The sequence below is a fragment of the Micropterus salmoides genome, unplaced genomic scaffold, assembly GCF_014851395.1.
Source record: "Micropterus salmoides isolate LMB-PRFRI ecotype aquatic unplaced genomic scaffold, ASM1485139v1 Ms_hic_scaffold_15, whole genome shotgun sequence".
In the NCBI taxonomy this organism is placed as follows: Eukaryota; Metazoa; Chordata; class Actinopteri; order Centrarchiformes; family Centrarchidae; genus Micropterus; species Micropterus salmoides.
Genome location: NW_024040596.1, coordinates 30,890,433 through 30,906,206, shown reverse-complemented (window position 1 = coordinate 30,906,206; position 15,774 = coordinate 30,890,433). Strand labels below are relative to the sequence as shown.

The following is a 15,774-nucleotide window of genomic DNA, read 5'->3' as shown; positions in this document are numbered from 1 at the left end:
ATATGCAAATATTCTCCTACTACACTAAAGTCAGTGTATGTGCACTGCAAGTTTCCACCTCTCACTTTTGAAGGTTTCATAGTGAACCACAATTGGTTTACAAATGAGTTGTGATGTCACAAATCATACCAGATGTTTTAAACTGATTTGAGCACAGACACACTTCAGCAGGCATGTGTGAAAAAAACAGCCTTCTAGTGTCAAACTCTGCACACACATCATTCTGCACAGTGACACTCGCACATCCAAGTGATGAATGAGAGAAGAAAGAATAACACCATATTGAGGGGAGGGGGATTTTACCATGCAGTCATTTCTACCTGTAGACATTGTAGAACATTTCTAAAACGTTGTCATTGGACATATAAAACATAATCATTTAACCCAATGCTAGGTTTTGCAAAATTCAATCCAATATCTATGCACTTGTCTGGCGATGTTTTTTCCTGGAGAGGACATTTACACGAGATTGTTTGTCAGAAAAGGATGCTCTTTTATACTGTGGGATGAATCTGTAAATGTTAAATGCTGATAATAGTGTTTTTTCTTTCTTTGTGTTCAGTTTAGTGCCAGTGTGCAGTTAATTCTATCAGGGAAAGGAAGAAAGAGAAAAAATACTGTAGCAGCCAATTTGAATTCAAGATGTGTCTTTGTATGAATGTGGCATAAGGCCATCCTGATACATGTTCAGCCCACATCTGCACCTCTTTCTGAATACTGAGCTAGTTCACAGAGAAGATATTACAAATGTACTTACTCACAATTCAGAGATACAGGAACATTTTATTTTGCACCTACTGGATGTAGGTTATTTGCTCTTTCACTGATTATTATACTTTGTTCTTAATGTCAGAATTAAAGCTTACAGCTTTCTGTTATGTGTTGCTCACAGACACCTGGTAGACAGTTGTTGGAGCAGGGGCGAATGCAGCTCTTCCACATTGACTTTTCTGTCCAAAATGTCCCAGTCTGGGTGGTGATTCACACTTGTGACCTTCATGTCATAAGCTTTCTTCTGTATCCCGAGGCACCAGGTGCCCCAAATTACTGACAAATGTTCTATCCTCGAAAGGATTAAAAGGCAATTACAAAGTTTGAGTCATCAGTTGTGACACAGACAGGGGACAGACTGCAGTCAAACCTGTGATAAGAGGAATTAGGAATCGTCAGACCGTGTGTGCGTGTGTGTGTGTGTGTGTGTGATAACAGGGGACTTGTAATGGCATATACATGTAGGGGAAACACATAGCTCAGGTATGTTAATCCATTTAGATTTGATGGGTTCAGAAGTAACCTCATGGTCTTTTCTTTTAAGGAACTATCTTTGAGATTTTCTGTAAATGTATGCTTTTTACCCCTTACTGGCATCAAACATTTAATGTTGCTTCAGGCAACTTTCTCCGGCAAAAACATCAGCTCTAATTGAGACGCCATGCATTTGCACTGGCAGCTCAATTGAAATTCTGATGCTGGATATATGGACTATTCTCACATCACAGTGAACCACAAAATTGTCTCCTGAACAACAGAGAACAAGAAGATTTAAAACACAATTGTCCAGAGAGACATGGGCTCTCTGACGCAAGATCTCCTTTTCCTGTGTAGTCTTTGATATAGCCATAGACAGCCTGGTCTGGTAAAGATGAGCTTGCTGTGTGCTCTTTAGTTTTGTTCTGGCCATTGAAGTTGAGATTTTTTGAGAACAGTTACCTCATGATGCAATTTAGAGCTACCAATGCATAATGTTCCCTTGTGCAGATAGATATTTGTGTGTATTGTATGTATATCAGCTCTTTCCTTAAGTTATGAGACACACGCAAATACTTTATGATAGAAGCATGGTTAATCTGATCTGATGAACTTGCCATATATTTATGTCTTAAGTAATGCCATGTACTGTATGGCATTGGCACAGTATCTCCCTTACACTGAACTATAGAGATTCTTTTTAGTTTATTCCATGAATATTGCTCTAATTAATATTGACAAGGTGGCTCCTGCCAGGCATTTACTCATCACTAGTTCATCAGCTCAGCTCGGATGAAGTGCAGGAGTGTTTCTGGCAAACACAATTTTCTGCACTTCTACGACTTATAGTAAGCACTGAGAGCAGGCAGGGATCGATTTGACTCCCCAGGGTAGATAATCAAGGCTCATCTGAAAGGGCAGTGATATTGACAGCACTCTACAGATAGATGGAAAGAGCGCCACCTTTATCTATTGACTCTGTACTGTACTGATAAAGGATGTTTAGGGCAAATTACACAAACCAGTACAGTATGAGCTGTGGTGAGCATTCCTTCAGTAAAGCAGGTGGCAGGTTTCACACAATATTTTGTGAGAGTAGCACAAGTCTTAACCGTCTTGACGCCATTTGTTGCGAATTCGCATCACACCTCTTCCTTTCAGACTGCAGCCAAGATAGCGCATGAATTCCCCCGAGTGATATCTTTTCTTTGTCTTAGACAAATTAACAATCTTCACTTAATTTAACATCAGCTTGAAAGCAAATGAAAACACATTTTTTTTTTTTTATTGTAAAAACAATTCAGGCGTCAAGGGGTTAAAGTGCGGTTTATTTTTGTAGCTTTAGCCATTATTCTTACCAGTATGACATTGTACTTACGAAAACATGGAAACATAACAACAAAAGCTTAACTTTGGGCGTATTTCGAATTATTTCAAATGTGCTCCCTTTTACTTTTACCTCCAAATTTATAATACAGCTTACACCGTTGGCTTGTTTAAAAATCACAAAAACACAGAAAATCCTCAGATCTATTTAGTGATGTCTGTAACTGATGCTATATGTCCATTTTCATGTCTGGCTATGTTTGTGTTTCTATCTGTTGTACTCTAACTGATCTCAATGAGATGATCTGATTAAACGGCGGTGTGTATATATGAGGCTGGTGGTGTTCTGACTCCATACTGACACACTTCATGTTGCTTTTTCCTGTCATTTGTCACCCATCTGTATGACAACAAGCATAGCATACAATATTGTAATCTATCAGAGGGGCAACATTTTTTTATTTATTTACACTAAATAAAAATCATCAATCACATGCATCACTAAATTTCCATCAATGGCAGCAAAAAAGTCTGCAATGGCATGTCATAAATATCCCTTTTTTAATTATTTCCTTACAAGAAGTTGTGCTTCCCCGCGACCCGAGCCCAGATAAGCGGATGAAGATGGAAGGATGGAAGTTGTGCTTTTGACTAGACTAGAAATCATCTTCCATGTAAACGCAGCAGTTGTTGCAACCTAGTCTGAGTTTAATACAGTGGTGTGTTATACTGCTTGGGGCTGTCATCATAAAATGCTGGGCCCAACAAACATGAGAAATATGTGAATAATTTCACGTGAAATCCTTAAGTGGTCGAGTTTGTCTCTCGGTTGCCTGTTAATGGCTGGTAGGCAGGCTACAATGAAGCTGCTTTTTTAAATCTGTCCACTCTTACATAGCCCTGTGGAATCTTGTAATGCCCTTGATGTCGAGCAATGGCTAAGTCACAAAACATTTTTCCTGTCAACCTCGGTGTTTTCATTGCCCAGGCGCTCAGAAAAAAACACCTGTTACACTTTTTTGTTGGCTTGTTTTTGTAGCTGCCATTTCACGAGTCACGATGTCACTGACATTCAAAGATGTCATTAACTCTGTTCACATCACGCCGGTGTTCTTAAGGTTAACCAGTATATAAGGCTTCCAATACTCCATACAGTTCTTACTGTCCACAAATCCCATAGTCCAGCAATGAAACTAATAATCTAAAATCCAAATTTCATAATCTAAAATCTGTATTCCTCTCCATTGTTGTCCATACACTGGTTCTGGGTGTTCCCTAATTCCCATGAACACACACACAAGTTTATTTTGAGTCAATACTACATAGACCCTTATGCTGCTATAAATACTCACTGGAGCGGCAAATATGTTTTAATGTACAGCTAAAAATGCACTATTTTCCTACTACTATTACTATTATCATTTGCTTTAAACTACAGTACCCAGCTGTGGAAAGTTATGGAGCCTTTTTAAATAATAATAAAGTATTATTATTCTCTCATTATTGAAAGCATATAAGTATTGTGAGAAGGACTTACATTGTTTATTTTGCTGTTTTCTTATTACCTTCTCTATTGGACCATATTAAACACCTAAAGACTATGTGTCCTTTAGGTGGGGGGACATGATGTCATTACTTTGCAGTGAATTGTTCCCATCAGTTACGTATTGCAACAACTGCTATGTTTACATGGAAGTGGATTTCTAGTCTATTCCTGGACTGAGTTTACCGTCGACAAAACATGGCAAAGCGTTTATTTCAACGGTGGTGCCTTGAACACACCGTTGTGTACGCTGATTTTTACTGCCAGTTTTAAGACTGCTGTGTTTACAAACTTGTCGCAGCTGATTGGTTGCACCCTATTTCGAGGAAACATGTCGTTCAATCAAAACCGTTGCAAACTTGTGCAAAACGTTTTGAGGTTGAACTCGCCCCTGGACATGTATAAACTGTTGGAAATCAGACCTGTCCGCACCAGAAAAATCTTTTGTTCCAAATGCTTAAAGTGACTTGCAATTACTATTTTTTCCAAAAAAGTGACCTCTTGTGACTAAGTGAACTATGACGGTTGTCTTTCTGTAGTACCACCACAGAACCTCTAATGCAAGGATTATACTTTCCACGTCCACGAGTATGCGAGGGTCCGCTAATAGGGTCATGAGGGACCCAAGTGGTCCCTCAAGTCCTCGTGGAAAGTATAACACTTGCTTAAGGGATAACGTTGGAATACATAGTTGGCTCATCAGAGTGCGGGACTTTGACAAAGGGGATTGTGCTTTGCAACCTCATATCCTACCCACTGTCCACACTGGATTCTTTTAACAAAGACGATCTTTCCCTTAAGGCTTGCCTACACAGGAGTTGTTTGAGCCAGGTCTTTTCTCACGTGCGTCTGACGGAATACTGTATTTTTACACTTCAAGTCTGTTTCTAGTTTTCTTAAACGTTGCTGCAGTGATTGTGTGTTGAGCTCTGAATGCTGCCAAAGTGCGGGTGACTTCAGACTTTTTCCCTTTGTGTCACACTGCTCACATGAATAATTTTTGAAAAGGTCATATATATTTTGGAAGGTACTGACAAACAGAACCATCCTGATATGGGCACCAGTTTTAAAGCCAATGAAGAAATAATCTCTGTTGTCTTTTAGTTTACAGGATGTGTTTTCAAAATCCTACCTAGGTCAGGTCCACTCAGAGGTTGCTTCCTTCCTTCTCCACCTTCTATCCCCACTAATTCCCTCTCAACTAGCAATTTTATAGCTGGCTGCCTGCTGAATCCTCCAATGTCACTCTATAGGTATAATACACACACACTGCTTCTTTTCAACCACACACAGAGAGACAATTTCCTGTCTTCACACAGACACACTCACCTCCATGTCGATGAGCTTCTGTTCCAATTGCTGCTGCTGATGATGTCAGGTTCTCCTTTCAATTTTTATTTCTCTAGATAAATGAAATTTGTTTTTGAATTGGGAGGAAATGCCTACAATCTTATCGACAGCCTGGAGTGGAATTTGCCTAGGAATGTAGTCAGCTGTGTCTAATTGCAGTCAAATCAGAGATTTAACTGCAAGGGACAAAGGCTTTGGGGCCTGCCATGTAAATGATATAAGCATGTGCAGAGAAAATTAAAGGTAAAAGCTGATTAATGGAATTAACTTTATTGTTCTGAGTCCTTCACATACTGTAGGTGGGTAGACCTTAGATGTGTCGACTATAATGGTCTATTGCCAATGAAGACTTCTCATTAAACCATCTCCCCGCCTGTGTTTGTTTGTTTGTCTAATGAAATCAGGCATAGCTCCTCTTTTTTGCATCAGTGACTTCAATAAGGGTAGCATTACAATCAGCAAATCTTAACACAAAAGAATATGTAAATATCTTTAGGCAAAATTCAAATACATCTCCAAGCAAATGCCTGTGCCCTATTCTGGACTGATCCTGTCCTTAAAGAAAATTGTTGTTCTTATATGATATCACAAATCCCCTTAGTATGTGTATTATAGAATTTTCTCTCACGCGTTATCCACTGCTTCTGAGAACACAGTTGTAGGCAGTCGAGTTCTGATAACGGTTCAAATAGTGAATGATCTGTTTCACATTCTTCATATTTATTCTTCCTTTACAATCCAACCTGACACACATATTCCCATCATTTCTGCCACATGCTAATCTTGCAGCTATATTAGAAGTCAATTTGCATTATGTAAATTGCTACTTGATTTTGAAGACACTTAAACAGTCTTGTTATAGATCCAACATTTACATCATGAGACATACAGAAGCTTCATCATGTCTATTAAAGTGTTGAACATGTAAAGTTTGAATGGTCCTGTCACCTAAATGTAATGCAAAGGAGCAATTTGGGGTTCAGGGCCTTGATCAGTGGCACCTTTGGCAATGGTCCACGCTGGACTTGAAGCAGCAACCCTAACGTTCCCAAGCCAAGTCCCCACAAACTGAGCTAATGCTTCCCTGTATACATTGTGTGTTTGTGTTTACTGGCATTGAGAAGCACAGTAGCTTGGCCGTTGATTAAAATTTTGGTTTTGTTTTAAAACACTAAACATAGTACCTTACGCAGACATTTAGGCACAGCTGTACCTCATACTGTATACAGTAGCTCGCCTAAGGGCAAAGATGAATCATTTTTATATTAAACAGGGTGCAATTTTTAAATTGCAACAGTCCACTATTTAAGCTATACCTAACAGAATGGTGTCTCAACAAGTTTTATCAAGTGGAAGTTTTAGACAGCCACTGTTGATGACACCGGCTGTAAAGACAAAAAAAATGGAATGTAAAGACGACTGTCACAGGCAAATTTACACAGCTGTTACTCAGCTGTAGCTAACATGAGTCTGCTAAACCTGAATGAAATGTTGCTAAAATACTAAATGAATGACAAGTTATTCACAGCATTAAAGATCTACAGTTGGAGATTGCCTCACAACTATTTCAGCTGTCGAATGTAAAGCTTGTCACCAAAGATGTCTGAATCTGACAGTTAAGCACATCAAGTTTTATCAGTTTAAGATTTTGGAATTGAGTACTTTTCAGTGCTTCATCTCCTCCTTACACTCCTGAGGCTAAAGTTAATGTTCTCTTAAGCAGCTTTGGCATGCTAACAGTGTTACAGGGAAATCAGTCCAAACATAGGGTACCCTTTGCTACAGTCTGAATGTCTCTTTCTGAGCCACAGCCCATTTAGTGAGCATACCTTTTCAGGCTGACTATTGACAAGAATCAAATATCTTGACTTTTTCAGGCTTAGGAAGACAATCAATTTTCAATTTTAAATTGCCTAAACTGCTGCACATCTGCACATACAAGTTGAACTTTGCTTTGACGATTTCCACTGCTTTACTTTTCTGTCCTTTATATATCTGTTTGAGCTACACTGAACAAAATTATAAACGCAACACTTTTGGTTTTGCCCCCATTTATCATGAGCTGAACTCAAAGACCTAAGACTTTCTCTATGTACACAAAAGGCCTATTTCTCTCTAATATTGTTCACAAATCTGTGCTAGTGAGCACTTCTCCTTCGCGGAGATAATCCATCCACCTCACAGGTGTGGTATATCAAGATGCTGATCAGACAGCATGTGTATTGCACAGGTGTGCCTTAGGCTGGCCACAATAAAAGGCCACTTGGAAATGTACAGTTTCTCTGTAAGGCATTTGCTCAAAGCAGGTGAAGTCTGAGTCAGCATGGGGTCACGCTTACTGATGGTTTGGAAGTATTTGTTTGAAATGCAGAGATACATCTACACATTACTTTTTAATATGCCAGAGACTGTTACATGCATAACCATGATGAAGGAGTTCATGGCTACAGTTTATCTAATATAACAAAGTGTATTGTTTCACTCACTAATAATTTTAATGCAGAAACAGAGAAGCAAAGGTGCTTTAGTGCTGCAGTTAATTCCAAATGATAGGAGAGGATGGACACTAGAACACATCATTGCAATATTGTAACCTACTCTCACAACAATTCAGTTTTCACAACAGAAAAAATGTAAAATGAATGTTAGAGACAAAAAAGTTTTGAATACTTTTGTTTTGCAAATTGTAGGCCTGTAAATGTAGTCCTTATGTTAGAATAGTGTTAACTGCTAAAAACAGAAGTCCATTAATATATTTTGCAGGGACTATAATCAGTAAGACAACAGCAGGTACAGTGCAAATGTAGCACAGACAACGTGAACGCTTTTTTTATAAGCCTAATAAGCCAGTTTACATTTACATTCTCATCTATTACAAAAGCAAAGGTCAATTACATGGATTACATCATGCCTTTTCATTTTAACATGTCAATTTGAGGAAATTAATATATCGATGATATCCATGTAAAATTTTAGATTTGACTGGTGTTCAAATAGGTTCATAAAAACATTGTTAAATGTGTTAATGCTGACTTCATGTTTTAAAAATAGAAGATAACTGTGTTAATATGTAATATGACACACTAGAGGTCGCCGCCTAACAGTAAACGTAAATTTGATGTAATACACTTTGTTGCACAAACAAGGTATTTGGCTGTTTTTGGGGGAGGAAGGACAGGTTACGTCGTTGATTTACTTCCCTTTATTTTTCTTTTCTTTTAGCTTTTTTTCTGCAAGTTTTTTTCATTGAGAGTTCAATAATATAGTTATTTGCCAGGAACTTCAGAGCAGCGTCTTTGCCAAGGCTCTGAGACCTACATTTATAAATTTCTAAGACTTGTTATTTATGCCCCCATCTAGTGTATCTAATTTTTGTATATAACGTTTGCTTTTGTGAGTAGCATGAAGGGAACTACAGCCTCAACTCGTATACGACCCCTGTGTTGTAAAATGGTAAATAAATCTACCTTTTACCCTTGATTCTATTGCTTCTGTATTGCTAATATCAGCATTCAAATTAATATACAGTAATACCATTGCACTGCTGTGTGAGTCAACATCATTGTGTATCTGAAACCAATATGGCAGGGACAGTGACTAATTGAGAATTATCTCACATGGACCACAGGCCAAAAACAATGTCCTTCAGGGCTATGCTGATAATGCTAAATACAATAAGACAACAATGTGTAGCTAAGCTTGCCGTTTCCTATTAGCCATTAGATCAATTTCAGATGTTAAGCTTCAAGACCCCAGCGCGGCTTTGGCTGTGGCTGTCAATGATTCACGAGGCAATGAGAAATGGTATTTCATGGGCAAACAAAAATAAGCCCGTACAGATGGCATTATTTTTTTCTCCTTCTCCGACCTGCTGTCATTGTTAAAATGGCTCGGCTTCTGCTGAAATGTTGCTTGTCATTTGTCACACTCTCCAAGGTCAAAGTCCAGGTGAGGGTAAGCTCACAGCTCTATAAATAGCCTGACTCCTCTGGAACAGTAGGTTTGCTGCATGTGCATGTATATTTGCGCACAAACACACAGATGTGCACAGTAAGGCAGCAAGGAATACGCTTATTAGCAGGAGTTTGATGAAGATGGCAGGGGTCTTAATTAAACATCTCAAAGGCAGCATTAACGTTCTAATTTTACATAATGCCTCATCATTCACGCTCTCTCTCTTTAAAAATTAGATGTATGCCAACAGTAAGTATGTGGATGTGTGTAGAGGATGAGTAGGTGCTGAGACAAAAAATGTGCAATATTTTTAACATTAAAATGAATGCAGTCTGTCTGTCTTTGACCTTCTATGCATATGCCAAAATTACTGTGTTTAAACTTCATCATCTGTAGCTTTCAAGTGCAGGGAAGCCAGCAACAAAGATCACACAGCTGAAAGGACAGTAAAACCTAACGTGCAGAAATGTTTTTTTTTTAGACTTGCTGGTCTTGTTTGTTGTCTCCAGCTCCAACAGTGTACTGCCCTTCTTTCAAAAGTAAGAAAGTTCCAAGTTACAGAGACTGCAAACACTACAGTACTAGAAATATACAGTGAGTTAAATTTTCAGTCAGTGGAATCTGACAGGAATCGGCTTTCTCCCTGCTCTCATTATAGGATTCCTATGATAACACAAGTCATTGTTATTTTCTTTATTAAGTTGTTTTCTCTCCGTTGTGTAGGCTATTATTGCTATTTCAAAGAAAGTGGCTTCTGTCAGCACACAGCTCTGCCATATGATTGCTAAGGAATTGCTTTGCAGCAATCAGGAGAGATTTTCTCTATTGTACTATCGTCTGCTTTATTGCTTTATATAAAGATACCTTCCACCTTGATTATTGAAAATGGTATGGAATAATCTCACGACTGCTGACATACTATTAACTGAAATGGCAGACAAATAGCATGAAATGAATAGTGCAACTAATACTTAAAGGGGCACTCCATTTACACATAAAGATAGTTTAGTAGTCATGGGAAGCACCACTCAGCCTGTGAAGACATTTGTGTAATGTCCTCTGTGTCTCCCGAGCAGCTTTGTGAAGAATGAGAAAATAAGCCTGATGATGTCACCAAGGTCATGTCAGCTTTGGGTTGGACGCTTTTTTTTGCGTTACAAACTAAGGCCATGGCATTGAAAGATGTGGGCATTTACCAGACAGACAGGGTCTAATTAAGTCTATTGAGCATCAAGTTGCATTATGGGAAGTGTAGGATCCAGTGTTTTTTGTAGCTTGACTCATGAAACAACCTCCTTATTGTTTAATACCAACATAACAAAAAGCGATTCAGTTATTTCAAATTGAGAAGTGATTGAATACAATACAATCAGAAATAAACTTAAAGTGTTGATTTAGGATTTTGGACCAGATGCTTGTCTGTGATTCTAGGATCAGGCCTTTAGCAGGGCTCAGCCTCTAATAAAAATGTGCCTTGCCAAAGTGTTTAACCCCCCTAAAACAGAGTATTTTTGACATTATTGCAATGAATGTGGGAAAAACAGTACTGACTTGGCACATTATAACTATGTGGTCTTGGCTGCGTGTCCACTTTCTCACCTGGCGCTCTCTCTAGGAAAACATAACAACCAGAGTATGTATAATATAATAACAGGTAGGAATCAATTTATAACATTTTTCTAATTGAATGTTGAGTTGCTGTGGGCAATGCATTCAGGTAACATCATTTAATTTACGAGAGGCAATGCACATTAATCAACATTCCAGTTCACACGTCAATGTAAATGTGCTGAAGTTAGCTAATGAGCTAATTTTCCTCTGTAGTCCCTGGGCAGGATATAACCTGGCTCTAAGCTAAATTCTACTTTGCGTCCTCCCTATTTGACCCGTGAGCCAGATAAACCGCCATTATCACAGAGCCACACCTGACACCCCAGTGCTCCCACTACAGTCCTCCTCCTTTAAAACAATTTGCTCAATCTGTTGGTGTAGTAGACCTCTACAGAAGAAAATGCGGTAAAAACAAACAATATTTATGGTATATATTTTTTTATATATAATCTTAACATAAGTGAATATTAACATTAACACAAATAAGACACTGCAGAAAATATAAAGTATAGAAAATAATGAGATGTAACCCCAAAGTTTGGCTCTGCTGCCTCGTATTTTATATCCTCAAAATATCATGCAATACGCTTTGGCTATACACTGTTAACATAAGCATCTAGGCTATGGTAGCAGTCTTAAAAAAGTTAAATAAAACCTTATACATACATGTTGAGCCTAGCTTAGCACAAAGATGGGAATCAAGAAAGATAAACAAACTAGCAAGTTAACAAGCTACTTGTTTGAAGTTACTGCGCTATGTTAACACAAGAGTCAACTGGGTTTTGATCTGAGTTACAAAAGTAAGTAAGTGCCACCTCATCAATAATAGCTCAAATTCATAAGCTAACATTAACTACTCAAAAACCACAATGTCTTGTTTTTGCTTCTACATTTGTAAAATAACATGAATACTATGTGAAGACACCTTTAAAAGAGCTAGCCTAACTGTCTGGCCCTGGTTCACAGAGAGATAAAAAAATTCAATCGTATTATCTAATTCTTGACAAGAAAGCAAAAAAGCATATTTACCAAAATGTCAGAGTATTTCTTTAACCAAAAGTGGAATAACTGATTGATTTAACCAGAGTAGGCTACCTCAGATTACCCTAGATTTGTTATTTTCCACCTCTGGGTTTAAAGATATACAGTAGATATTGGTTTGCTCTAGGTTGGTTCATACTATTCTCCAGTTGGGTGCACTGAAAGCACATTTGCTCTGTTATTTAGACACAATTGTGCAATCAGTGTGGGTCTGACATGGCAACCTGAGAACCTTAGTAAAGTCTCTTTGTCCAGTGTCCAGCATACATTAAACATAACTTGATATGATGACAGCTGATAATCACATTGCACAGCACAGCCATACATTTCTAGATGGCAAAGCATGTAACCAGTACAATAACTGTCAGATGGTAAACTGCATGTTAAAGAGTGGTGGAGGAGAATGGGTAGAGAAAGAGCTTCTTCCATAGGAATAGGCTTTTGTCCTTTCTTTTACTTTTAGGCACAGAAAAATGAAGGTGCAGGCTTTCTTGCTCTTACTGCCCTGCCTGTCAGGAGTTTATTTATAACCCTGTGTGTCCCTTTGTAGCACTTGCAACTTTATGTAAAGTAAATGAACACATTTTGAAAATGAATGGCATGCTGACAGAAAGGGAACTGGTTTGAGTTTGTAGCGTATGTTGTTTGTGTTGGGTGGTGGGGTGTCAAATGTGGATTAAATAATAATGTAGCTCAGTAAATCATGTTAATGTAAGAGCTTAAAGGTTCTGGAAATGCTACTTTTTTGTTTTGTTTGTCTTCATGGTTAAAGCATTTTTGACTGAAACCATGCCCCATGAATGCCCCTGTCTGTCCTCTAGTCTGCATAGATCTCTTGAGAAATGTATTTCCTCTGATGAGGGTCTAATGATCATGAAAAGCCCAGATGCTGGCTCATTCCTTCTGGTAGGCTGACCATTTATCAGGGCCCTTTCTATGCTTCCACAGTCCTAATAATGGTAATGAAGAGACTCAGCAGGTCAAATGCTCCTAGTGGTTCTATCGGTGCTCATAATTGAGTTAATAAATTGTGGATGATGATTCAAAAGTGGCTAGGAGATTGGGGGAGAAAATGAGAAAGTGAATAGAGAGAGTGAGAAAGAATCTCATGCATGGAGGCATAAGGGCAATTTAGAGTTGCTGTCAGTTTTCAAGGACACGCCAGAGTTTTGTGGTATTAATGAAATGAGAAGTGGCTAAGTCCTGATAATAGATCAGTCTTATGAGTCCAGCGGGGGCTGTGAATAATGTAACTGCATCCATGTAACGTGTGTCTTCGGTCACGGTGATGGTAAAGTTCCAAAAATTTGCAGGAAATGTGCGCTAAACAGAAAAAATTCTGTTAGATGTGGGTTGTCGCTGGCAACTTCTCTGCCTGCTACTTTGTGATGTGTGAGAAATAACTGGAAAACTTCAGTCATAATCTCATCACTCAGTATATGTAATATTTCTTGACATGACTATCAGATGAAGAAGTGAGCTGCACTGCTTTTAAGCCACCGTGGCAAGTACTTGGACTTCAGAGAAATCTTAGAGAGATGTAAAGAAAGTAACCTAGCTCTAATTTTGCTTCCTATCCCCTTCAGCCAATCAAGGTGTAGTAGTGGGTTAGTGGCCAGTAATCACTACATTTTACCTGCAGGGTTTTGTGGGTAATTGAGGCTAGGAGAAGCTGTGGTGAGAAGAAATGTATAGGGGAGAGGCTTAATTCACCCTATCGGAGGCTGCAGATGTGGTGGAAGACTCGGATTAAGACCCTCTAACACCAGGACTCAGAAATGGAGTTGCAGGCAAAAGCTTCACAAACTCTCCAGGATAGCTATTTCACTGTAGATAATACCACATACAATATACTCTACGGTCGCTCAGATCGTTCAAACCAAGCCTTCATGCAGCCACTTTGACTGATCGATTGAATGCAAATGCCTGCTGTATTCTTTATCAGCCAAAGATGTAGCAACATCTCTGTCTGAGGATCATAAGAGACAACATTCAGCTCAGCCGCAGAAAGTGTGACTCCTGGCCCCAGCAGAAAGTGTGTGTTTTCCACAGGTCAGAAGGTGTGATTCATGGGAAAGCTTGGCCAAGCAATGATTGAACCATGCAAATACCGAAACACAAATCACAAACACTGAGCTTTATTTTTCAGGCTTACTGTGTGTCATGCAAAGCCCTTCATGACAAATCCTTCACCGTGGATTGAAAATACAAAGCCTCAATGTGACCCATGTTAATACAGTGACCCGTGTTGGTACAGTAAGCAGCATCACTGTGTACAGTGTGTATGATTATCAGGATGAAGCTGCATTGCCCTTCCTCTAAATTATTTAGTTTTCACATTTACTAAAGAGGTCATATTATGCGCACTTCCAGATTCATAATTTCATTTAGAGGTTGTACCAGAACAGGTTTACATGGTTTAATTTTCAAAAAACACCATATTTTTGTCATACTGCACGTTGCTGCAGCTCCTCTTTTCACCCTGTGTTGAACGCTCCGTTTTAGCAATGGAGTGATACATCTTACCTCTACAAGATCTTTGTTGGGCGTTGCACATGCGCAGTACCTAGTAGTTAAGGACTACTAGCCAATCAGAAGCAGAGTAGGGCATGTCGTGAGAAGCTGTATATCCCCCTACCAGCTTAGCAACATGGACTAGAGCAAGAGTTTCAGAGTGGTGAGGTATTAATCTGTAACAAAAGTATCTTTCATCCATAAAGTTTAACTGAGCTCTGTCTCTACATCACAGGAACAACTTTATGTCCACTGACTGCCTGGAGTGTTTTTTTCCACCGGTGTTTTTGAGGGCATGTTGGACTAGCCGCTTGGCGAGCATTACGTCTCGCATTTTGCTGTGTCGTCACAGGGATGAAAGGGAAAAGGCTGGACTACAAACAAGCTTTTTGCAGGCAGTTCAGAACATGCCATCACCCATAAAAGAGTTGATAGCAACAGTCAAGTTTGTAAACATCACGAATGTCAAACTTAAGTAATGTAAAATAGACTAATGTTGTGTTGTCTCTCTCTCTCTACAGGACCTGGGAGGGGTGAGTCCTCCTCAGAGGAACTGGAAAGGGATCGCCATCGCTCTGCTGGTCATCCTGGTGGTCTGCTCGCTCATCACCATGTCTGTCATCCTCCTCACACCAGGTAACACTCAGCCATGAATCTGCTCTGCTGCCTTAAAGGTCCCGTGATTTAGAAGAATCCCTGAACCTTTAAAGACTTTGTCCAGAATGTTTTTCACAAGTCCACAAACTTCTGAATGTACATTTCCAATGGGACGTGTACGACCCCCTCTTACCTAGTGTATCTAGTGTAATCACACAATAGTTCTATCCAGTTACTGTTGCACACTGTATACCTGCTTCCAAAATTATGAAAGAAAAACCCTAATGTTACCCAGATGTTAAATCATAACAATCCGCTGCCCATGCAGCCATACCCTCCCCTGGGTTACTCCACAATTGGTTAGACTTTCATTGCCTCCATAAAGAAACATGCTGTGTGGAGTTCTTAAGGAAAGCCAATATGGCTGACGTTCAAAATGACTTGGCTTTCCTATTCTGCTCACAATGAGTCGCTCTCCTATTCAGACGGCGCTTAGAATTGGCATGTTGTCTTCCTGCATAAGGCATAACATTTCATAATTAAAAATGAAACATTTCCAGGAGCAACACTGGGACAGCTTTTCAAGCCCA

General features: G+C 39.1%; 1 protein-coding gene across 1 annotated transcript in view; it reads left to right on the top strand.

Moving 5' to 3' along the window:
• LOC119903455 (inactive dipeptidyl peptidase 10-like) overlaps nucleotides 1-15,774 on the top strand; it is a 293,040-nt gene that overhangs the window by 116,567 nt on the left and 160,699 nt on the right. Inside the window, exon 2 of the mRNA XM_038719633.1 lies at nucleotides 15,109-15,223. Coding sequence (XP_038575561.1) covers nucleotides 15,109-15,223 — 115 coding nt within the window. The remainder of the gene's footprint in view (nucleotides 1-15,108; nucleotides 15,224-15,774) is intronic.